Genomic DNA, 21,727 nt, shown 5'->3' on the forward strand with positions numbered 1-21,727 from the left:
CGCATCCCATACTGCCACTGCATCGCTGATTCATATCCGCACCCCACGCCCTACGCACTCGGCAGGCACTCCCACGCCCCGCGGTGCACATGCACCCCGGGCACGTTATCACACACGTAGTTGTCCCTCGCGGCCTCGGCCTCGACCTGTACGCGCTTGAACCGCCAGTGGTGGCACGGCGCGGCAGCGGGGCAGTGGAGCTCGACGACCCGCGTCCCGCCCGCCGTGCCGGACACGTCTGTGACGTTGACATGGTGGAAGCTGAACGAGCCGGCCTCGGAGTCGAGCCCGATCGCCACGCCCACGTCCTCCACGCGCAGGCCGCCGATGGAGATGTTGGCCGCCTGGCCGTGCGCGTCTCGCGCCGCGTCAAACCGCACGCCTATGGCCGGCGGCACACCGTCGAGCGGGAGGACGCGCACGCCGCCGAGCGCGACGTGCCGGATCACCTGCTCGTCCTCCCCCGCCTCGGGCCCGATCGTCACCCCGGCGCCGCGGCACTCGCTGTCTGCCACCGCGACGTCGTGCGTCCCCCCGCGCACGGCGACACACTCCCCGACGCCGGTGTACGCCAGCCGCGTGAGGGCGACGTCGTGCGCGCGCGCGACGGTCACGCCCGTGCTCGCGGCGACGGCCGCGTCCGAGACGTCGACGTTGGCCGTGTCGGCGATGAGGATGCCCCTGAGGGTTAGTCAGCCCGACCGGCGACTTACGGGCCAGACGATTCCACCCCGAAGCCGGTCAGCGCAGAGTTGGACGCGCGCACGGCCAGCGCGTAGCCCGCCGCTTCGTCAGACACGACGCGAACCCCGCCGCCCTTGGAGGTAACGGCCAGTTTCGAGCCCGCGAGCGTGAGAGCCACGTCCCCGGGCCCGAGGGGCGCCGTGTAGTTGATCCAGCCAGAGAGGGAGAGGTACCCGTTCGACAGGGTGAGGGTGACGGGCTTGGTGAGGATGCTGTCGTCAGCGGGGGGTGCAAGTCGCCACGCACTACTCCTTGCTCGGGAGGGAGATGATGCCGTTCCGCCCACACCGCTTGCTGATGCCGGCGAGCGCATCCGTGTCGTCGTGCCCGTTGGACGTGACGGTGCAGAAGCCCGGGAGGGCGGGGCGCGCCCAGTCGAGCGCGGCGAGGAGCACCTCCTGCGCCGGGAGGACGAGCGCGGCGCTGCTGCCTGCGAGGGTCAGGAGGGCGAGGGCGCGCATCGTGGTCAGTTGCGAGGCGCAGTTCTGCGCGGTGAGGGGAAATAAGTAGGCTCTGCCGCGCTGACGCCGGCGGATGGTACCATGTGGTCGCAGGGCCACTGACGCGGCCTATCTCGGATCCGTCAGACTCGGAGCGAGTGAGGCACACCGTGGCTGTTGGTGGGTTTGCAGCTGGCCTTCGCTCGCTGTGTGCGTTGCTTCGCAGCAGCGGGCAATATACTACCCTGGGGGAGGGCTAGAGGTGGATGGGCATGGCATGGTGGACGTTGGTGGGCGCGGGGGCGGGGGGAGGGGGCCGGGTGAAGGGGGGCGGCAGGACGGCTCACCGGTCCCAACTCGATGAATCGTCGTTTGCGGCGACACTGGGCTGGGGGACACTGTGCACAACTCCGAGACTGTCTGTCTTGTGTCAGCCGTTTCTTCCCGACAGAGTGGCCCGTCGACACCTGGAACGTGCATTGCACGGTTGGAGCAGTGAAACGACCCTCAACGCTTATTTCCTTCGGAACGCTGCCAGACTCGGCGTGCACCACCTACCCCGGGCTCTCGGCGACCCGCTGATTCATATCTATCCCCGGAACGTGCATGCTCCGATAAGGGGGATACCCAACGCGCAGATCGACGCAGATCCATGCAAGCAGATCGGCGCGCGATGACTGCCACCGATGACCTGGGATCCTTACAAACACCTCGGTCAGGCTCGGTGATCGATCGCCGATTTAGCGAGGGATTGCGGGGGAAATGAGGGCCTGCCCTCGGCGTCCTTGTGCCGCGAGGCGATTGCATGACGCGGTGACGACATGGCGCTGGTGTTTTCTCTCGGGGACTGCTACGAAGAGTATAAAGCCTTTATTGCGTGACGACGAGAGAGACATCCATCCCCACGGCAACCACAGCACCAGCATCAAGCAACCACTGCGAAAACCCGCCTCGACCGCCCCCCACCCCACCCCACCACCACAATGACAACAATGCAGGCCATCGCGTACACGGCCTACGGCGGCCCCAACGTCTCCAAGCTCCTGCCGTTCCCCGTCCCCGTCGCCAAGGCCGGCGAGGTGCAGGTCCGCGTCGCCGGCGGCGGCCTCAACCCCGTCGACGCGCTGCAGCGCCAGGGCACGTTCAAGATGGTCTACGGCTACACGTTCCCGCAGATTGCGGGCAACGAGTTTTCCGGCACCGTCAGCGCCGTCGGCGAGGGCGTGAGCGGCGTCGCCGTCGGCGACAAGGTCATCGCGCGCACCGACAAGAACGAGCTCAACGCGTTTGCAGAGTACACGACCATCGAGGCCGGGCTCGTCGCCAAGGCGCCGGCCAACATCCCGCTCGTGGACGCGGCCGGCCTCCCCCTCGCCGGCTTGACGGCGCACCAGGCCCTCGAGCGCCTCGAGGTCAAGAAGGGCGACCACGTGCTCATCACGGCCGGCGCGGGCGGCGTCGGCCTGCTCGCCATCCAGCTCGCCAAGCTGCGCGGCGCGAGCGTCACCACGACGGCCTCGCCCGCCGGCGAGAGCTACGTGCGCAAGGCCGGCGCCGACGAGGTCATCAACTACCGCGAGACCAAGCTGTCGACCCTCGGCCCGACGTTTGACAAGGTGTTCGACCTCGCGGCGCACTCGAACGAGGAGATGCAGGAGACGTTCGCGGCCGTCAAGCCCGGCGGCCACGTGCTCACCATCTCGGGCCCGCCGACGCCGGCCATGTTCGACCAGGCCGGCCTCCCGTGGTGGAAGAGCTGGATCGTGTCCACGGCCATTGGGTGGACGTCGCGCGCGACCATCAACGCCGCCGCCGCAAAGGACATCAAGTACGAGTTCTTCTTCATGCACCCGGACGGCAAGGACCTGCAGGTGCTGAGCGACCATGTCGCCGCGGGCAAGCTCGACGTGGTCATCGACTCGAGGTACAAGCTCGCAGAGTGGGAGAAGGCGTACGAGAAGCTCGAGAGCGGCCGGTCCAAGGGCAAGGTCGTCATCGACTTTGAGTAGGGACGGGGGGGTGTATAGATGTGCCATGTATTGTTGTGTTGTTCAGGCTGCCCTCGCCACATGTGCTGCAAAGCCGGTAGCGGAACGCGGCATGCCCGCGGCGCACGGCACGGCCGCGGGCACTAGCCACTCGACGTTGTCGGGAGAGCTGAGTGGCACTGGGCAGGTGCTTATCAGCGCGGCGTGGCTCTGGAATGGTACATATCAGCGCAGCCCGGCGCCGCCCCCCTCCCCCGGACCCACACCCCACCACCCACTCCCCCGCAATGCCCCAGCCCACCCTCTCCCTCACGCAGGGCACGTACGCCGGCGCGCTCGAGGCCGAGGGCGGCGCCGAGGCGTTCCGCGGCATCCCGTACGCGCACACTACGCGCTTACACCCCCCTGTCCCCGTCCACACCGACACACGCGCCTCACCCATCGACGCGACGCGGCAAGGCCCCACGGCCATCGCGCCGCGCTCGCGCCTCGAGGCCGTCATGGGGCGCGAGAGCGACGCCGGGCCCCAAAGCGAAGACGCGGCCGTGCTCTCCGTCTACCGGCCTCCCCTGGCTCACGCCCTGCCCATCCTCTTCTGGATCCACGGCGGCGGCTTCAGCTCCGGCTCGTCCCAGGCGAGCCAGTACGACGGGGGCCGGCTCGCGCGCGACGCGCACGCCGTCGTCGTGTGCGCGAACTACCGCCTCGGCCTCCTGGGATTCATATACGACCCCGAGCCCTCGCACCAGCCGACGCCGGCCGAAGCGTTCGGCGTGCAGGACCTCACCGCCGCGCTCGAGTGGGTCGCCTCCAACGCCGGCGCGCTCGGCGGCGACGCGGGGAATATCACCGTTCTGGGCCAGAGCGCAGGCGGCCTCCTAACCGCCGAGCTGCTCGTCCTCCACCCGCAGCTCGTCGCGCGCGCGATCGTCCAGTCCAGCGTCGCCAACCTCCTCGCCAGCGTGCCGCAGGCACTCGCGATCCGCGACGTCGCCGCGTCCCTCGTGCCCGCCGGCCAAACCCTCGCCACCATCACGCCGGAGCAAGCGCTGTCCGTGCAGGCCGAAACCGCGGCCGCGCTCCCCGCCCTCGGGCTCGACCTCGGCCCGGGGTTCCCTTTCTTTCCCGTGCTCCCGCCCGCCGCGGGGCCAGGTGGCGCGCGCAGCAACCCCAACCCCGACGTGGCGCCGAGCAGCGCCCGGCCCCCCGTGCTGGTCACGTACGCCGCCAACGACGGGTACATGTACGGGCTGGCTGCGCGCGCGGCCGGGCTCAGAGAGGCCGAGGTCGAGGCGCTGCCCGCCACCGCGCTGCGGACCAACGCGGCCTGGGCGACGGCGAGTACCGACTATGCGCAGTTCCTCCGCGCGCGAGGCCACGCCGTCGCGCTCGCCGAGTTTGTGTGGCGCCCCCGCGGGAGCGAGTTCGGCGCCGTGCACACCATCGACGTGCCGCTGCTGTTTGGGACGCGCGCGGCGTGGGCCGGCGCGCCGATGCTCGGGGGCGAGAGCTGGGACGAGGTGGACGCCAGGGGGAGGGAGGTGCGCCGCGCCTGGGGCGGGTTCGCGCGGGGTGTGTGGCCGGAGACGATTGACGGCGTGCTCGAGGTGCTGGAGGCGGCGTAGGCGGGCGTGTACATAGCATGCATGGGCCTGGGGACGAGTCGAGCGGCGTCGAGGGGGTCGAAAGAGTCGAGGTGACCGAATGATAAACGCAACCGGCGGGCCACCCCCACCAGCGGCGACCGACGACGCCGACCACACGAGACGCCGAGACACCGCCGCATGCATTCCTCGCGTGCCACATTCCTCCCCACCCCCTTCCCCACCCCCGTCACCCCCCTTGCTGACGCTGCCCGACTGACCTACCCGGCATCGTCTACTCGCCGCGGGAAAGGCGAGCTGCCGTGCCGCAGCCGAGGGCCGGCTAACCTAGCCGCGCCGAGGTCATGTGGCGGGCCAAGGCCAGTGGCGGGCAGCCTGCTGAATCACGACATCGAGCCGGCGGCACGTCGTACGCACCCAGTTGCGGTATATAGCCCACCTCCGCACCCCCAGCACCCACCCCCACACACCACCATGGCCCAGCTCTCCACCCTGCGGACGAAGCCGTCCCCCCTCGCCGCTGAGGGCCGGCCGCGCGGCCTCGCGGCCCTCCTCACCGTCGGGTCGCAGCTCGCCGCGGCGCTCACCATCCCCGTCTGGGCGCTGACCTACCTCGTTACACGGCCGCGCATCCCGTTCAAAATCTACCTTATGGCCAAGATCTTCCGCCTCGCCAGCACCATCAACCCCGGGCTCATTGCGCGCGAGAGTGCGCAGGAGGCCGCAGACGTGCCCGCCAAGCCCCTCATCCCCGCCACGGCCGAGCAGTGGGCCGCGGTCACGCTCACCAAGGTCACGGCGCCGCTCGCCCCCGCGTTCCAGGACAAGGTACCCAAGCCGGCGAGCGTGCAGGCCCAGCCCGCCCCGGGCTTCATCCTCACGCCCAAGGACGCGGCGGGCAAGGGCAGCGACAAGGCCGGGCCGGGCGAGAAGGTCGTCATCTACTACCACGGCGGGTGAGTTGTTGTGGGAGAGCCTAGCTGACGGCCAGCGCCTACGTCGTGGGCCATCCCCTCTGGACGCCGTTCGGCGTCAAGCTCGCGCGCGACACCGGCGTGCGCGTCTACGCCGCGCAGTACCGCAAGGCGGTCGACGCCTCGTCCGCCTGGCCCGCGCCGCTGCTCGACGCGCTCGGCGCCTGGAGCTACGTCACCTCCGAGCTCGGCTTTGAGCCGGCCAACGTCGTGCTCGTCGGCGACAGCGCGGGCGGGCACCTCTCGCTCGCGGTGAGCTCGACGCTCGCGGCGCAGGGGCACGCACTCCCTGGTGGGCTGGCACTCTGCTCCCCCTGGACGGATTACACGCTGTCCAGCAACAGCTGGCGCACAAAGTCGACAGACTACCTCTCCCCCGCGTGGATCCGCACCTCCATCAGCTCTATTACCCGGCACTACACGCCCGACGCGGTGCGCGGCGCCATTTTCAGCCCGGCGCTTGCTCACGCCGGAGCGTTCGCCCACCTCAAGGGCAAGCCCGTGTTCCTGTCCGTTGGCACCGAGGAGACGCTCGAGGACGAGGTGCGCGCGCTCGCGCGTAACCTCCGCGGCGACGGCGCCGACGTCAGCGTCTGGGACGACGAGGACGCGCTCCACGACGCGGCTGTGTTCGCCCCCGTGTTTGGCACAGAGGAGTCGTACCAGGGCTTCAAGGACGGCGTAAAGGCGACCCTCGACAAGATCTGAGTAATGGCCAAGCGCAGTCTGTAGCAGCAGCGAGCAGAACAGTTCTACCCGTTGCGTTGTACTCCTGATGAAAGTGTATCGTCTTGCGTCCCGCCGTGTTGCGGCTGCCACTCTTACTGCAGCACCATCACATAGCGTCGTCTGTCGTCTATCTAGCAGGCAGCAGCGTCCAGCATGTATCACGCCGCGCCCAGCATGTATGCCTCACACTGCCTACGCCGCAGCCTTCTCCTCCTCCTCGTAGCCCTTGAACACATAAGCGTCCTCGGTCGTGGGCTGTGTCTTGTCGTGGATGACCGCAGCGAGCTGCTCGTACTCGGGGTCCTCCTCGATGTGCGTGAAGCGGCGCAGGGGCCACGTCGTGTTGGCCGCCGCCTCGTCCTTGCGCCGTTGCCTCTGCTCGTTCTGCGACGTGTCAGCACGAGTTTGCGCCGTGCACTGCCTAGATCCACCTCGATGAGCGACTTCTCCTTGCCCGCCGTCTCATAGTCGCCGCCACGGATACCATCGGCCACCTTCTGCCACAGCCGCCTGCTCTCCCACTCGCCCTGCTCCTCAACCGGCTTGACCGTCACCTCCTGCTTGGGAACCGCGTCCGCGTCGTAGAACACGGGGCCCTTGTGGCCGCCAATGGTCGACACACCCGTCCACTGGCCCTCGTACGTCTGCACAGTCTTGCTGCCGCGCGACAGCACGGCCTTGAACGAGTGCGCCTTGCCCGAGAAGTAGCCCTTGCCCTTGTACTCGATGTGGGCAGAGTAGCCCGTGCTCGACACAATGGCCGAAGTCTCGGTGAGCTCAATGTAGGGCGAGCCCCAGATGATGCCCTCGATGCGGAGCTTGGCTGCGGGTGTTAGCGGGGAGAGGCGGGCGGGGCAGCGCAGCCCGGTGACAATCTGCTGCACGTGCACTCGTCACTCACGAAGCGTGATCAGGTACGTCTCCTCGCCGCCGGCCTTGAGAGCGACCTTGAGCAGGGCATGGCCCGACTGCTTGACATAGATGGACGTGCCAGTGAATGACGTCTTCTGGCCAGAGTGGCCCTGAAGAGCGACGCCTGCCTTCTTGTTCTCAATGTAGCTGCGGCAATGTCAGTTTCGGTCCAATGCCGATGCCGCAAGCTAGCCGTAAAATCAAACGGAACGCACTAAGCAGTCTGGCGTAGTCAGCATCGCCGTTTTCTTCTCACTCACAATAGGAGGGTGGTGCGAGACCTGCTCAACAATGAGGTCGGTCTCGCCGCGGCCGTTGGTGTCGGGCCACTTGCCGTAGAAGAGCTCGCCGAGGACGGGGTTGAGCGGCTGAGGGGCGTCAGGACAGCTCCACACCCCACACACACCTTCTTCTCCGATCCCATCTTCTCGTTACGCGTCTGGGGGTGTGAGCTTGAAACTTTGGGGAGTGGCGCCATTGCCTGTGCGTGTCGTGCACACGCCGTCTACACGCGGCGCGGCGGGCGCCGCCGCCCCGGCCCCGCGCACACGGCGCGTGCTGGCACGCGCCCACCCGGCCCCACTACTCACAGTGTACTGGCCCTTGAGGGTCGCAATGAACCAGCGCAGAACGCGCTCCATGCGCTCCTCCTCAGTGGTGCCCTGCGAGATCTCTGCAAACTGCTCGGGGTGCTCGGCCCAGTACGCGGGGAACTCGGTAAGCGACACGGGCGAGAGGATGACTGGGGTGTCAGTAGGACGGACCAGGCGGTGCTCGCTTACACGGCGGGGCCGTCATCGACGACAGGTCGCCCGTCATGTGGGCGAGCGACTTGATGAAGCTGGTCCATCCGGCCTTCTGGTCCTGGGGGACGTCGGCGCCTGTGGGGGTCGATGGGCCCGACGAGCGGAGCGACGGCGTGCGGGACAGCGAGAGGGGGTAGGCCGAGAGGTTTGTTTCGCGCGGTGTCGAGGGGGCCGAGTGGGCGTGGGCATGGTGTGCGTGCGAGGCGGGTTTTGGAGTACGGGCCATGGTGGTGAAGTGTGTGGATGAGGGGGGAGGCGGGAGATGGCAACGAGGATTAAATGGGCGGATCGGTCGAGGTGCGAGCGAGCGAGTCGAGGATCGAGTTGGGGAAGAGCACACAGAGTCAGTCGGGTGATACACACGGACAGTTGTCAACAAATGATCATCGAGTGGACAATCTCGACGAGCAGCGAGCACCACGAGCACCATGCATTGCGGCCGAGGCACGCACGCGCACGACCTCGCACGATGCACAAGTCGGCAGGTGACTGGCACAACACGAGGCAGTCGCGTGCAAGGTACATTGCGGCGAGCACTCGTCGTCCCGTCCCTCTCTCTCTCTCTCTGCCGCCCAGTCCGGTGCGCGGCCAAGACACGGCGGTGCGCCTCGTCTTGGCTCTCCGAAGCGGGGGGGCCGCATTCTCGGCGCTGTCCCCCTCGCCACGCACCGCCTCGCGGACACGCCCGCCCGCCGAGAAAACAACAAGACACGCACCTTCTTCCTTGGGAGTCGCGGACATGATGTTTGTTGGGTGGCTGTTGGGGTGGGGGAAGGGAATGGATACGTCGGCTCGCCGGGTGGGGAAATCGACAGCGGGGAATGGGCTGGGGCGAGGGGGGTAGGGCTGTCGGTATGTCGCTGGGCGTGCTGGATGCAAGAGACCGACGTTGAGAGAGTCAAAGAGATGGAGAGAGAGAGATGTCTAGCGACATGGCAGTTGAAGCGAGATGAGATGTCGACCCCCCGCCCACCCCGCCATCCCATCGTGCCATTTGACCCGCCGGCCGGCGGCCCCTCGTCGTTTCCACGCACCGCGCAGCACGCAGCAGTCAAACGACCATTCACCACCCAACGGCACGACCATCGTCCCACCGGTGTGGATGCGCAGCTCTCTGCTGCAGCTCTCACCCCCGCGGTCTGTCCATGCGATGCATAGCTCCGCCGTGCACGCTGCATCTCGGCGTCTTTGCCATCTGCCACGATGTCACCTTGAATGTTTGGGGGGTTCAGGCCCGCAAAACGTCAACACACCGGAATTTGATCCCGCTGGATAACGACGTCATAGGCCGAGCCATGTGGTTGACGCGTGGGAGTCACGTGATGGCCTCACAGTCGTCCAAGTGGCCGGAGTGGCGAGTTTTCATGCTGCTGGAGCTGTTTGGCGCCGTTGAGCTGTCATGGCAGCACTGTAGGGCGAGAGACGGGTTGAGCCGTGTTAGGCTAGGAAGAGTAGACGAGTGGGAAACGGCCGGTGGGCGGCAGGAGATGCCAGCTCCGTCGTCAGAGCTGGTGGAGCCGCACGTCGTCGCAACACAGCACCCACGAGAGTCCATGCCGGCCCAAGAGGCGACGGCGCTCACGCCAAGCATTATACACCACCCCTCCACGCCGGCCCACGGGGACACGCGGCGTGTCTCTACTCCGCCTCCGAGGCCGAGGCGCCGTACGCGCGGCGCGCACTCCCCGTCCCCGGCGGCGCTGACTGTGCCCCCTCGCCTCTCGCACCGCACTACCCCGCCCCCTGCCTGCCCTACCCCACACGCTGTGCGCGCTGGACGCGACGCGCGTCGCTGGCGACGGCTCGGAGCGGCGTGACGTCGCGCCGCGTCGGGGTTGGCCGCTGCTCGGCCATCGGCCACGGCGTGGAACTTTGCTCCGCAGCTAATGGGGTTAGGAAAATCCACTAATGGAATGACACGTGGGCCATTCCAATTCTAATGGATATTAGGATTTGCAACTCGGGCATGGCGATTCGGCCCGGGTTTTCCGTTGGATCTGTGGCCGGGAATCAAGCTCGACGCGGTCATCTCATGCCATTTCTCGACGCTCTCACTCGTCTCTCTCTCCCAAGGCTATCTTGACTCTTAGCTTGACTGTGCTCTCTACGGCATACCCGCGCAGTCGACCAGCAGCCAGCAGCCCCACCCCACAACCCCCAGCCCCAGCCATAGCCGCCGGCCAAGCTCATCCGGGCCCCGTCGCTTCCATATACCCAGCAAGAGATCGGGTGTGACTCCACTCGCAGCGTCAGCGCTCAACTGCGCATCATCGACAAGAATATACAAAACGTGTCAGCTGGATCAACCCACTACACCACCACCCACCGCACCATGTCAAGCTTTCTCAACAGCATCCCGGTGCTGCCCGCCCTGGTGGCGGCATACCCCACCACCGCAAAGATCATCGGCGGCATCGCCCTCGCTGTGCTCGCCCTCTACATCTATCTCTTCCCGTACAACGAGTACACGCTCACCTTCCGCAACCTCCAGGGCCCGCCCAGCAGCTCGCTCGTATGGGGCAACCTCAGCGAGATCATCAAGGCGCCACCCTGCGGCAAGCACGATGAGTGGATCGCAGAGTACGGCCACACGATCCGCTACACCATGATGTTTGGCGAGACGCGTATCGTCACCACCGACCCCGTCGCTCTCGGCTTCATCCTCCAGCACTCGTACGAGTTTATCAAGCCCCCCCGCACCAACCAGTTCCTCGAGCGCATGCTGGGCAACGGCGTGCTGACGGCCGAGGGCGATGTCCACCGCCGCCAGCGCCGCGTGCTCAACCCCGCGTTCGGCCCCGCGGCCATCAGGGACATGAGCCCCGTGTTCTACGACAAGGCGTATGAACTCCAGCGCAAGTTTAACACGTTTATCGAGGACGAGGCGGCGGCCGACGCCGATGTCACGTCGCCCACGCCCGCAAAGGACGTCGACCGCGTGCCCGGGGCGCGCAAGATTGACATCATGCGGTACCTCGGCCAGACGACGCTCGACGTGATTGGCGTCGCCGGGTTCAACTACGACTTCAAGACGCTGAGCGAGAGGCGCAACCCGCTGGCCGAGGCGTTCAACGCCATGTTCCAGAGCGGCGCGAGGATCACGGTCATGGGTATTTTGCAGAACTTTTTCCCCATCCTCGACTTCATCGTGGGTAGAGTCTTGTTGGCGACGCTGACGGGCAGAAAACCAAGCAGACCCGTGTTGTCAAGGCGTCCCGCGACATCACCATCCAGATTGGCAACGAGATCATCGACGAGAAGAAGACGGCGATCAAGCAGCTCGGCTCGGTCGAGAAGGACTCGGACCTCGGCAAGGATCTCCTCGGCCGCCTCATGAAGGCCAACATGGCGCCCGACCTCCGCGCCGACCAGAAGCTCACCGACGCCGAGGTGCTCGCGCAGATCACGACGTTCATGCTGGCCGGCAACGAGACGACGTCGACGGCGCTCACCTGGTGCCTGTACCGCCTCGCGCAGTACCAGCACTTCCAGGACCGCCTGCGCGAGGAGATCCGCGCTGTGGGCCAGGAGCAGCCGAGTGAGGCCGTGGTCAACGCCCTGCCGTTCCTCGACAAGATTGTGCACGAGAGCCTGCGCCTCGACTCGCCGGTGCCGGGCACGATCCGCATGGCCAACAAGGACATGGTGGTGCCGTTTGGCACGCCAGTGCAGGGGCGCGACGGCAAGATGATCGACAGTGTGTTGCTGAAGAAGGGCGTGCATGTGTTTATGCGTAAGTGCGGTCTCGGGGATGCTGCTGACGGAAGCCATCCTCACAACCAACCACGCGACCGACATCTGGGGCGCCGACGCGACAGAGTTCAACCCGGACCGCTACTCGCGCGAGGGCATCCCCAAGGAGCAGATCCCGGGCGTCACGTACGGCAACCTACTTACGTTTATCGGTGGCGCGCGCAACTGCATCGGGTACAGGTTTGCGTTGGCCGAGATGAAGGTTATCCTCTACGTGTTGATCCGGTCGTTCAAGTTTGATCTGCTCAAGTCGAACCCAGAGTATGAGAGGAAGGCGCAGTGAGTCGGGGCGGCGCTGTGTGGAGCAGCGGCCCATACCAACGAACAACTTTGTTAACCCCCCAGGATCGTCATGCGCCCACGCGTCGTCGGCGAGGAGGACGCCGGGCTGCAGATGCCCCTGCTTGTCAGCGTTGCCGAGTAGGCGGCGCGGCGTCTCCCCCGGGCTCACGGCCGCGGTACTACCCCGGTGACTGCCTAGGGCCCGAAGCCCATGCACCCGCCCGACCCGACCGCCTCGGCCACCCCGGCCGCCCCGGCATTTGTACATGCATATCTAGTATGATGATGGACCATGATTGTATGGCCGCCGGCGGCGCCACGCAGGGCCACCTCCGCCGGCGTGTTCGGAATGGAGGGTTTGGGTTTGCAAGGCACGCTGTTATCGTAATGACCCTTCGGGGTGCGTCTCGGTGTGCGTCGCAGAAAAGTCGGCTGCCTGACGACGGAGCGGCGCCGAGCGCGCTGAGCCCTCCGAACCCTCGAGCGGGCTCGTGGAGTGGGCAGGAGCGGGCTGGAGTGACGAGTAAGCAGAGGGAGAGTAGCAACCCGAGGCATGCCTAAAATGTGACATTTGGCGCGATGAGGTCAGCCGGCACCATGCCTCATAAAGCGGGGCGGCGCGCTCCCTCTCCTCCTCTCAACAACAACGACCTCCAGCCCGCTCCAGCTCTCCAAACAGCGGCCCAACCATGCCCTTCACACCCTTAGAAACGCTGGCAGGCGGCGCGATCCTGCACCTCTCCACCTCGTCCCTCCTCACCTCCACCGGCCGCGTCCTCGGCATCAGCGGCATCGTCGACGGCAGCCTGCTCGGGGACAACGCGGCGTGGCGGCACGCCGTTGTCATCGGCCTGTTTGCCGGCCCGCTCATCGTCGCCGCGACGGGGCTCGACGCCGTCGTCGCTGTGCCCGGCGCGGGCGCGAGCCTGTGGGCCCAGCAGGGGCTGGTGCGGCTCTCTATCGCGGGGCTGCTCGTGGGCTTTGGGAGCCGGGTGAGTGGTGGCTTTGCTTTTTGTTTGTGTTTGTGCTGACGCTGCCCAGTTAGGCTCTGGGTGCACGAGGTGAGCATGGAATGGGGAGATGGGGAGGAGCGAGGAGCTACGCTAACGCCCACAGTGGCCACTTTCTCTGCGGCGCGTCCCGCCTCTCCCCCCGGAGCCTGCTCGCGACGGCCGTCTTCTTCTCCACAGCGGTCGCCACCGCACGCCTCATCCCCGCACCGATTGCCGAGGCCCCCGGCGTCGACGCGAGCGCAGTCCTCCTCCCCCCGGCGTGGCACGTGCCCATCCTCGCCGCGCTCGTCGGCGGCGTGGCGTGGGCCAACGCGGCGTTGACGGCGCGCGTCCTCGCGGCCGGGAACAAGGCGCCGGCCGTGGTGGACGACTACCTCCCCGGCCTCGACGACGACGAGCACGGCCGGCGCGTGCGCTTCCCCCCTCCCCCTCCCACATACCCCCCCGGCGCAGAGGGCAGGCTCACGCCCCACGCCTACACCGCGCTCCAGCTCGCGCCGTACCTCCTCACGGGGGTCACCTTCTCCCTCGGCCTGATCGTCAGCGGCATGGTCTCCCCGCTCAAGGTGATCGGCTTCCTGCGCTTCCCGCCCCCGCTGGCGGGCTTCGACCCGTCCCTCGCCCTCGTATTCCTCGGCGGCGTGGTCCCGAACGCGGTCCACTGGCGCCGCGTCGTCCCGGTCCCCAAGTTGCCGTGGGAGAAGTGGCGTGTGCCGAGCAGGACAGAGCTTGACTGGCGACTGGTGGCCGGCAGCTTGCTGTTCGGGCTGGGCTGGGGCCTCGCGGGCGTGTGCCCCGGCCCCGCAGTCGTCGCTGGCTCCCAGTTGAGCTTAAACCTGTTTTCGGCGCTCCGGAGCGAGGGGGTCGACGCCGTCTTCGGCACGGCCGGAAAGGCGCTCCTCGGCTGGGCGGCGTTCGCGGACCTCCTCGTCATTGGAATGGCGGCGGCCAAGGGCTTCGAGAAGGCCATCGCTGCGGCTGGGCCGCACGTCCACCCCAAGAAGAATGACGATAAGGATGTGGACACGCAGGTGGATCACTAGGATGTCTATGTATCGATGCCGGTGTGGATGGCAGAGGCCGTGGCTGCGGGCTCGGACACCGGGGGTTTCAGGCTGGCTGGGAGGAGCCGGGAGAGGACAGCGACCCGCCGTCCTTGCCCACTCGTACACGCATGCACGCGGACCAGAACGCGCACATGCTTGTCCTCGACATGTACAACTCACTACATGCATGCATAACCTCGCGCCGCACGCGCCGCTGTTCCGCGTTCCGGCCGGCCGGATGCCGGCCACGCGCCCCGGCGTGCCCCACGTGGCCGCACGTCGCCCGACGATATCGGCCCTCGCAGTCTTATCAGGCTCGTCGCATCGCACCTTGTCTCTTGTCGCATGCTCCCCGCTCCGACGATATCGGAACAGCGACAGCGTCGACGACTAACACGCGCTGCTCGATGTCTCCGTTGCCCTCTACACCATGACACACAGCCTGCCCAGCAGCACCAGTACGTCCCCCACACACACCCGCGCGATGATGAGAACGCTGGGGCTCCAAGGTTTCCGTGCAGACACGCCAGCCAAGCTAATCAAACACGTCTCTGAGCGCTCCCCCCTCCCCCTGGCCTGCATTTGATGCTGACGGTGCAGGCTCCGCAACCGCGTACCACGGCCCCGTGGTCCACTCGCTTGGCCTTACGCAGCTGCAGGTCCTCCCCTCTGCGCTGGTCCTCGTCGTCGACGGGCAGATCGCGTCCCTCGATGAGGATGTCAAGCGGGAAGAGGTGCCCGCGCTGCTCGCTTCCCGCGGGGTCGAGGCCGAGCTCGTGCTCGTCGACGAGGGGTTCCTCTGCCCCGGCCTGATTGACACACATACGGTGGGTGTGCCCCGCGTGCGACCTTGGTGCTGACGCTGTGTCCCGCCCCCCCTCATCCCGCCCACTCACTCCGCTCGTGGCCGCAGCACGCCCCACAATACCCCAACAACGGCCTCGGCGGCGCGCTCGAGCTCCTCCCCTGGCTCCAGACCCTCACCTTCCCCCTCGAGTCGCGCTTCTCCGACCCCGCCCTCGCCGAGCGCATCTTCCGGCGCGTCATCGCCCGCACCCTCTCCGCGGGCACCACCACGTCGTGCTACTACTCGACGCTCCACGTCGACGCCAGCGTGCTCCTCGCCCAGCTGTGCGCTGAGCTCGGGCAGCGCGCCTTCGTCGGGCGGTGCAGCATGAACCGGTACTGCGCCGACGACTACGTCGAGGCGTCGACCGCGGCGTCGATGGCGAGCACCAAGCAGTTCCTCGCTGCCGTCGCGGGCCTGCCCTCCACCGTTAAGCCCATCCTCACGCCGCGCTTCGCGCTCAGCTGCACGCCTGACCTGTTGACTGAGCTGGGCGACCTCGCGGCGGCCACTGGGCTGCCCGTCCAGACTCACCTCGCTGAGAACACCTCCGAGATCGCCGAAATCCGCCGCCTGTTCCCCGAGAGCAAGACCTACGCGGGCGTGTACGCCGCCCACGGGCTACTCACGCCGCGCACGATCCTCGCGCATGCAGTGCACCTCGACGACGCGGAGCGCGAAGTGATTAGCTCGCACGGCGCAGGCATCTCACACTGCCCCGGCTCGAATACCAACCTCAACTCCGGCGCCGCGAGGGTACTCGACATGCTCGGGGCCGGCATTAAGGTCGGCCTCGGGTCCGACTGCTCGGGCGGGTGTGGGACCGGCATCCTCCCGCAGATCCGGGACGCGCGGACGGTCAGCAGAGGGCTCGCGTTCGAGGGGCTGGCAGACAGGGGGCTGTCCATTCCCGAGCTGTTCCACATGGCCACGCTGGGCGGTGCGAGCCTGTGCGGCCTCGAGGACGTGGGCAACTTTACGCCCGGGAAGCAGTTTGACGCGCTCTGGGTCAAGCCGCGCAGCCCCGGCATGTGGGTCGACGACGGCGAGGCGGTCGGCAGCGTGTTCGAGAAGTGGCTCTTCACCGGGGACGACCGCGATATCGCCGCCGTGTGGGTACAGGGCCGGCGCGTGGCCGGCAGCGAGCAGTAGAGGGTCGACATCGTTGTATGGTCTCGTTACAACATAGAATACATATGCAAGGCATGGTGCTAGAACTCGCTGTCGAGCGGGCGCAGCCGCGGCGTGCGGTCCGTCGGCGTCGCCACCCCGCGCTGGTGCTTCGAGATGCTGAGGTCGTCGAGCGCCAACCCGTCGACGGCATCCTCGTCCTGCTCGACGAGCGTGCTGCGGCCCATGGCGCGCCACTCGCCGCTGCTGCGGTGCAGCTCGGCGCCGCGGTCATTACTCAGTCTCGGGGACCGGCGCGAGCGCCCCCGCGGCTGCACCTCGGCGGGGTACGCGTCGTACCGCAGCCTGCTTGGGCCGTCGGTGGCCGACTGCAGCCGGCCCCAGTGCACCTCTTCCACGTCGTTGGCCGACAGCGGCTGCGTGGGGCGCACCGCGTCGGTGTAGAGCACGAGGATGGCGTCGAGCACATCGTTGAGCTGGCGTCAGTGCTGCCCCGGGCGACGACTCACCGAGCGCGACTTGGACGCAAACACCACCTTGTCGACGAGGTCGCGCTCCACAATCAGAGACACCTGCTGCCCGCGCTTGGCAATGTGCTTGACCTCGCTGGTCTTGAGCGTCTCCAGGCCCGCGAGGATGGCAGGCACGAGCGCCTCGCGCTGCTCTGCGGTCGGGGCCGAGGCCAGCAGCGGGACGAGCGCGATCGCCGACAGCTCCTGCACCGACGCTGGGGCGCTGGGGAGCGCCTCGACGATCGCCTGGATGGTGCCCAGCGGCTCGGGGATCGGGTATTCGCACGCAGACGTCGTGAGCAGCAGCGCTGTGGTCGCGTCGTCGGGGTCGCGCGCGAGCTCGGCACTCGTGGCCAGGATGAACGTCTTGCGGAATTCAGTGTTGCCTGTTGTCAGTTGACCAGCTGGCGGGGATAACTCACTGGCGTGAAGCGTCGCTAGCACAGACTGGACGCCCTTGAGCCAGATGGCATTGTCGCCGCCAGTACGGAGTGCCTTGGTGATCTTGGCGATCCCCTCAGCGAACTGCGTGGCGCGCGCCGTGCTGTCCAGGCCCTCGCCAATGATCAGCACCGCTTCCAGTGCCCGCCCGGCGGCCTCGGCTCGTCCTTCTGCCAGCGCCTGCGCCCGAGTCGCACCGGACGGGAGGTCAACGGGCAGTGGCACGCCCTTGCCAGTGCGTATTGCCTCGAGGTGGGACTCGAGCGTGAGTGATGGGAGATTGCGGTCGGCGCGGCCAAGCAGCCGAAGCGTCTGCATGTCAGCTGTCGTCTGAGGAATGGCCAGCTCACCTCTTGTCGCACCGTCGCGTCATAGCTGTCAACACCACCCATTAACGCCGCCATGTGCTTCTCCTCCAGGCCCGACTGCCACACGGCAGGCGGGAGAACGCCAAAGCAGCGCAGGGCGACGATACGGTCGTTGGGGGAATCTGCCAGGCGGGTGGGGACAGACTGCTGGCTTGATGTGCGCGACAGCGACCTCGAGTGCGAGCGCGAATGCGACGACGAGTGAGACCGCGACGACTCCTTCCCCTTGCCCTTGTCCACTGGAGGGACGAGGAGGGAGCGGAGGTACTCGAGCAGCTGGTCGACCGGCCCGCTGATGATACCCTCGACTTCGTATGTTGCGACGGCGAGGATGGCCGTGTCGTAGAGGTAGGCTGGAGTGAGCTCATTCGTCACAGGTCGAAAGCTCACCTTTCGCACCGCTCGGCTTGGCCGTTATCCGGTCCGTAATCTCCGACAGCAAGGCCTCAACCTGCTCGAGAACGTGGACGACGAGGCCGTCAGGGCTCTTACCCTCGAGATCGGTCACATCCCGCCTCGGTAGAGTGTGCACAATCGCCGTCAGGACCTTGGTAATGGCCAAGATGATGGACACGGGCTCCGAGGCGTTGAGATGCCGCGCGGCAGCGCTGAACACTGAGTCGAACTGTTTACGCCGGCGCGCGGGGTCCTCCTCGCGGGATCCAGCCTGAGCCGTCAGCGCTGGTACCTCTGCATCGGATAGCGCACATTCAATGCCTGGGCGAAGGTCTTGAGCGCTGTAGCCAGGACTGGCGCGTCGTCCTCGTGTCGTGTTCTCCTGGCCAGGTCGCGGAGGGACAGCGGCCAGGGGCCGTCATGCACCACGGCCGAGAGGGCCTGCAACGTGCGCTGTCGAACCGAGGGCCTGTGTTGTCAGCAGAGATCGCGATCGCCCGGCCGGAGCCCGCGACGCCACTAACACCTCGTGCTCGAGCAGCCGCTTCGACGTCAGCAGTGGCACGACGGCCGGCGCGAGGTCGGGCCCAGGGAGATGGGCGATGGCATGCAGGGCCGCCAGTACGTGCGAGACGTTGTCTGACGCGAGGTCCTGCGTTGTCAGTTTTGCGGCAATAAGTCCAACTGACCTTGCGTATTGTGTTCACCAGCAGGAGGTGCAGCTCGTGTCCGGGAGGCAGGCACTCGGTGAGGAACAGGTAGCCTGCGGTGTTAGGGCGCGGGTCTCATCCCGGGGCACGCTCGAGGAAGAGAGAGTGTCGTTCAACGCAGACCACGCCCGCCACCGCTCCACTCACCCAACCTCCGTTCTCGCATCGAATTGCCCCCCTCGGCGAGATGCAGTGCGTGCACAAGGGCAAAGTCGAGGTCGAGCGCCGTGTGCGTCACCGTCGCGCAGTGCAGCAGGATGATAAGCGTGTCTGCGACTCTGGACTGGGAGGTGTCAGCAGGCCCGAGTCGGAGGAAGGTCGCCATCTAGACGCTGGGATCATAGCTCGACGCGCAGAGCTCAAGATGCGCCCGGCTGGCATCCCGCCCACACCCACCTGTCTAGGCCCGCTCGCGAGGAGTGCGCGACACCGCGCAACCTCCTCGGTGACGGCCGCGTCCTCTGCCTGTGGCGAGGCCGCCTTGTCGAGCTTTACGAGCAGCGCATGGTGTGCGCGGGACGAGGCCGAGGAGGAGAGGTATGGCGGGAGGGGCATGGTGGGCGGGGATGGTGAAGTGGGAGAAGGTGTTGGGTGGCCAACAACATGGCCGCCGTCATCGTCATCGTCATGCGGCCGACCCGATTTGGGTGGGTGGAGGTTGGGCGGTTGGACGGGTGGGTATTTATGGGGCCAACTTGCACTTCTCCTTTCTCATTTCTCCCATTCCCTCTTGTCACTTTACTTCCTCCTCACAATCGCGTGTGCCTGCTCTGATCTGACCATCATTGCCCTTCATCGACATGACAGCGTGCATGCTGAGCAACATGCGTCGTTTAACAATCTACCCGCCGAATTCCCCCTCTCCCCTCACCTTCCTCGCCCTCGCCTGACGACGACAACACGCCATAGCATCTCAAATGACACGCGCCTCTCACCCAGCTCACACCCTCACCTCCTCACCCCCTCACCCCCTCGCCCCTTACGGCACATACCTGAACCCCACGGCCTTGTCAAAGTCCTCGAGGACGTTGAGTCGGGCGTCTGGGTCAGGCTTCCCCTCGACCTCGTCCCTCCGCCTGTTCTCCCATCGGAACCACAGGCTTAGGAGCACGCTGGCGAGCGCACCGAAGCACTGCATGCCGAGGTTGATGTATACACCCCGGTAGTAGTGCGGCGCGTGGGCCGACGGGAAACTGAACGACCCGAGGATCGACCCCTGCTGCCCGATGAGGTTGAGCATGCCCATGGCCACGGCACGCTGCGTCTGCGACGGGTTGTTGGACGCCGCCCACGACAGGTGCAGTGGGATAACAATGTAGGCCGCTGACACGAGCAGAATACAGCCAAAGTACCGCCCCGACAGGATGGCCTTGTCCTTTGACGCGGCGTCGAGCACGCGGAGGAGGATCCACCCGACCGCGCCGAGGATGTACGAGCCGGCAAGGAAGAATCTGCGGTCAGCTCGGAAGCGGGCTTTGCTCACCCTCTCGACTGCAGATGGTCGGACACGTGCGCGACAATGACCGTCGTCACGAGCGCCACCGCGTACGGCGGGACCGTCATCAGCTGGGCAATAGCGCTCGAATATCCTAGATTTTTGACGATGGTCGGAAGGAAACCGCTCACGCTGGAGGCATTAACATTGAAAGTGAAGTATACGACGGGCATGGCGTAGACCTTCCAGTCGGTAAAGGCGCGCTTGACGGCTCGCTTGTCGATGCCGCGGTTGCCCTCGTTGCCCGATTCCTTGGCCTTCCGGGCGAGGCAGATGTCCGATTCACGCGGGGTAAGAAACCACTGTTTGTCCTCCGGGTATGTGGGCATGAAGAACCAGAGAGCCACGGCGAGGATGAGGCCCGGAAGGCCTTCGACTGGGAGTGTGAGCGGAACCTGCGCTGTCGTCCGACCTACTCAGGAACAACACGCGCCACTGCGAAATCTTGGCATTGTGCATTGAGTTGACGCCCCAAGCAATCAGGCCCCCGAACGCGCCTGCCAGCGATCCGGCCGAGATAAACACACCCATGCGGACGGCCATCTCGCGCTTGGTGTACCAGAACGTGCAGAGGAGTGGGAGCGCTTGGCCAAACATGGCCTCGCCGACACCGATCATGAGCCGGAGGAAGTATATGGGCCCCGGGGACGAGCATGCCGCCATGAGGGTCGCGCCGATGGACCACAGCGCACAGCCTGTCGCCAGGGACCGCGAAGGTAGCATCCACTTGGCCGCCATGGTGCCCGGGATGCCCCATGTGGTGTACGTGATGAAGAAGCACGCCAGCGCGATACTGAATGCCTTATCACTTCCGCCTAGCGCCTCCTCCTGCAGACCCATGAGGCGCGCGTTGCCGAGGTTGCCGCGGTCGAGGTAGGCCGAGAGGTAGATGCACATGCCGAAGGTCACGATGACAAGGTCGAGCTTGCGGACGACGGCCCGCTCCTCGGCCGCGGTGAACTCGACAATGGGGACCTCATGCGCCGCAAGTGTGTCCGTGGCAGGCTTCTTCGCGTCGTCGATGCTCTCGGCATACGAGATGGACGCCTTCTCGGTGTCAGTTGGCGGCAGCCTGTCGCTCTTCTTGTCGGCGGCCATGGCCAATGTGTCTGGGGAAGAAGCCACATCGGCAAACACACATATGTAGCAGCTGCCCCACTCGACCCCACCTCTGGGACCCCACCATGTCCCCGGGTCACCGCGTCTCGCTTCAGCGGCCCCACTCTCGCGCGGGGGGGAGTTGCACATGCTCGGCTGTTAGCTCGGAAGAGCTACGCGAGCTGGCGTTAGCAAGCAAGCGCTGGGGCTGAAAGCACGATACTACTCGCTGGCAGTGGACGGCCGACAGGCACAGCGCCAGTGTCCCCTGCAAGCGGCTCAACCGATGCTGACCGGCCGACCGGGCCGTGGCCAGACATGTGGGACGAGCATGAACCGAGATACCGGAATGACACCGAGTCGCACGGTGATTCACGGCCAATTGAATAGTTGGGTCCGGAGCGGAGTGTTCATGCGGCTGCGGCCCGGTGGCACCCG

General features: G+C 66.4%; 10 protein-coding genes across 10 annotated transcripts; 6 read left to right on the forward strand and 4 right to left on the reverse strand.

Annotated features, from left to right (window-relative positions):
* Positions 1-50: 50 nt before the first annotated feature.
* Positions 51-1,205, reverse strand: Q8F55_004748 (uncharacterized protein; the record flags this gene model as incomplete). Its single annotated transcript, XM_069353253.1, has 3 exons — positions 51-681; positions 714-956; positions 991-1,205. The coding sequence occupies 3 exons, from the start codon at positions 1,203-1,205 to the stop codon at positions 51-53; spliced, it is 1,089 nt and encodes a 362-aa protein (XP_069207895.1).
* A 962-nt stretch (positions 1,206-2,167) lies between these two features.
* On the forward strand, positions 2,168-3,193 carry Q8F55_004749 (uncharacterized protein; the record flags this gene model as incomplete). Its single annotated transcript, XM_069353254.1, has 1 exon — positions 2,168-3,193. The coding sequence occupies one exon, from the start codon at positions 2,168-2,170 to the stop codon at positions 3,191-3,193; it is 1,026 nt and encodes a 341-aa protein (XP_069207896.1).
* Positions 3,194-3,459: 266 nt separating this feature from the next.
* Q8F55_004750 (uncharacterized protein) lies at positions 3,460-4,797 on the forward strand (the record flags this gene model as incomplete). The annotated part of the gene is made up of 1 exon (XM_069353255.1): positions 3,460-4,797. One exon carries the CDS (start codon positions 3,460-3,462, stop codon positions 4,795-4,797), a length of 1,338 nt encoding a protein of 445 aa, XP_069207897.1.
* A 453-nt stretch (positions 4,798-5,250) lies between these two features.
* Positions 5,251-6,458, forward strand: Q8F55_004751 (uncharacterized protein; the record flags this gene model as incomplete). The annotated part of the gene is made up of 2 exons (XM_069353256.1): positions 5,251-5,732; positions 5,768-6,458. The coding sequence occupies 2 exons, from the start codon at positions 5,251-5,253 to the stop codon at positions 6,456-6,458; spliced, it is 1,173 nt and encodes a 390-aa protein (XP_069207898.1).
* Positions 6,459-6,671: 213 nt separating this feature from the next.
* Positions 6,672-8,938, reverse strand: kes1 (Oxysterol-binding protein 4; the record flags this gene model as incomplete). Its single annotated transcript, XM_069353257.1, has 9 exons — positions 6,672-6,863; positions 6,911-7,302; positions 7,381-7,538; positions 7,607-7,614; positions 7,652-7,759; positions 7,798-7,830; positions 7,982-8,133; positions 8,174-8,272; positions 8,914-8,938. The coding sequence occupies 9 exons, from the start codon at positions 8,936-8,938 to the stop codon at positions 6,672-6,674; spliced, it is 1,167 nt and encodes a 388-aa protein (XP_069207899.1).
* Positions 8,939-10,529: 1,591 nt separating this feature from the next.
* Positions 10,530-12,374, forward strand: Q8F55_004753 (uncharacterized protein; the record flags this gene model as incomplete). Its single annotated transcript, XM_069353258.1, has 4 exons — positions 10,530-11,345; positions 11,381-11,930; positions 11,965-12,229; positions 12,296-12,374. The coding sequence occupies 4 exons, from the start codon at positions 10,530-10,532 to the stop codon at positions 12,372-12,374; spliced, it is 1,710 nt and encodes a 569-aa protein (XP_069207900.1).
* A 547-nt stretch (positions 12,375-12,921) lies between these two features.
* Q8F55_004754 (uncharacterized protein) lies at positions 12,922-14,288 on the forward strand (the record flags this gene model as incomplete). Its single annotated transcript, XM_069353259.1, has 3 exons — positions 12,922-13,224; positions 13,274-13,293; positions 13,349-14,288. 3 exons carry the CDS (start codon positions 12,922-12,924, stop codon positions 14,286-14,288), a joined length of 1,263 nt encoding a protein of 420 aa, XP_069207901.1.
* A 433-nt stretch (positions 14,289-14,721) lies between these two features.
* Q8F55_004755 (uncharacterized protein) lies at positions 14,722-16,290 on the forward strand (the record flags this gene model as incomplete). Its single annotated transcript, XM_069353260.1, has 3 exons — positions 14,722-14,749; positions 14,892-15,118; positions 15,205-16,290. 3 exons carry the CDS (start codon positions 14,722-14,724, stop codon positions 16,288-16,290), a joined length of 1,341 nt encoding a protein of 446 aa, XP_069207902.1.
* A 59-nt stretch (positions 16,291-16,349) lies between these two features.
* Q8F55_004756 (uncharacterized protein) lies at positions 16,350-19,251 on the reverse strand (the record flags this gene model as incomplete). Its single annotated transcript, XM_069353261.1, has 10 exons — positions 16,350-16,745; positions 16,779-17,167; positions 17,204-17,534; positions 17,573-17,943; positions 17,981-18,257; positions 18,299-18,455; positions 18,511-18,638; positions 18,676-18,749; positions 18,844-18,979; positions 19,093-19,251. The coding sequence occupies 10 exons, from the start codon at positions 19,249-19,251 to the stop codon at positions 16,350-16,352; spliced, it is 2,418 nt and encodes an 805-aa protein (XP_069207903.1).
* A 424-nt stretch (positions 19,252-19,675) lies between these two features.
* Positions 19,676-21,289, reverse strand: Q8F55_004757 (uncharacterized protein; the record flags this gene model as incomplete). Its single annotated transcript, XM_069353262.1, has 3 exons — positions 19,676-20,147; positions 20,180-20,567; positions 20,608-21,289. 3 exons carry the CDS (start codon positions 21,287-21,289, stop codon positions 19,676-19,678), a joined length of 1,542 nt encoding a protein of 513 aa, XP_069207904.1.
* Between the last annotated feature and the right edge of the window lie 438 nt (positions 21,290-21,727).

Source organism: Vanrija albida, assembly GCF_041260175.1.
Source record: "Vanrija albida strain AlHP1 chromosome Unknown contig_4, whole genome shotgun sequence".
Taxonomy (NCBI): domain Eukaryota; kingdom Fungi; phylum Basidiomycota; class Tremellomycetes; order Trichosporonales; family Trichosporonaceae; genus Vanrija; species Vanrija albida.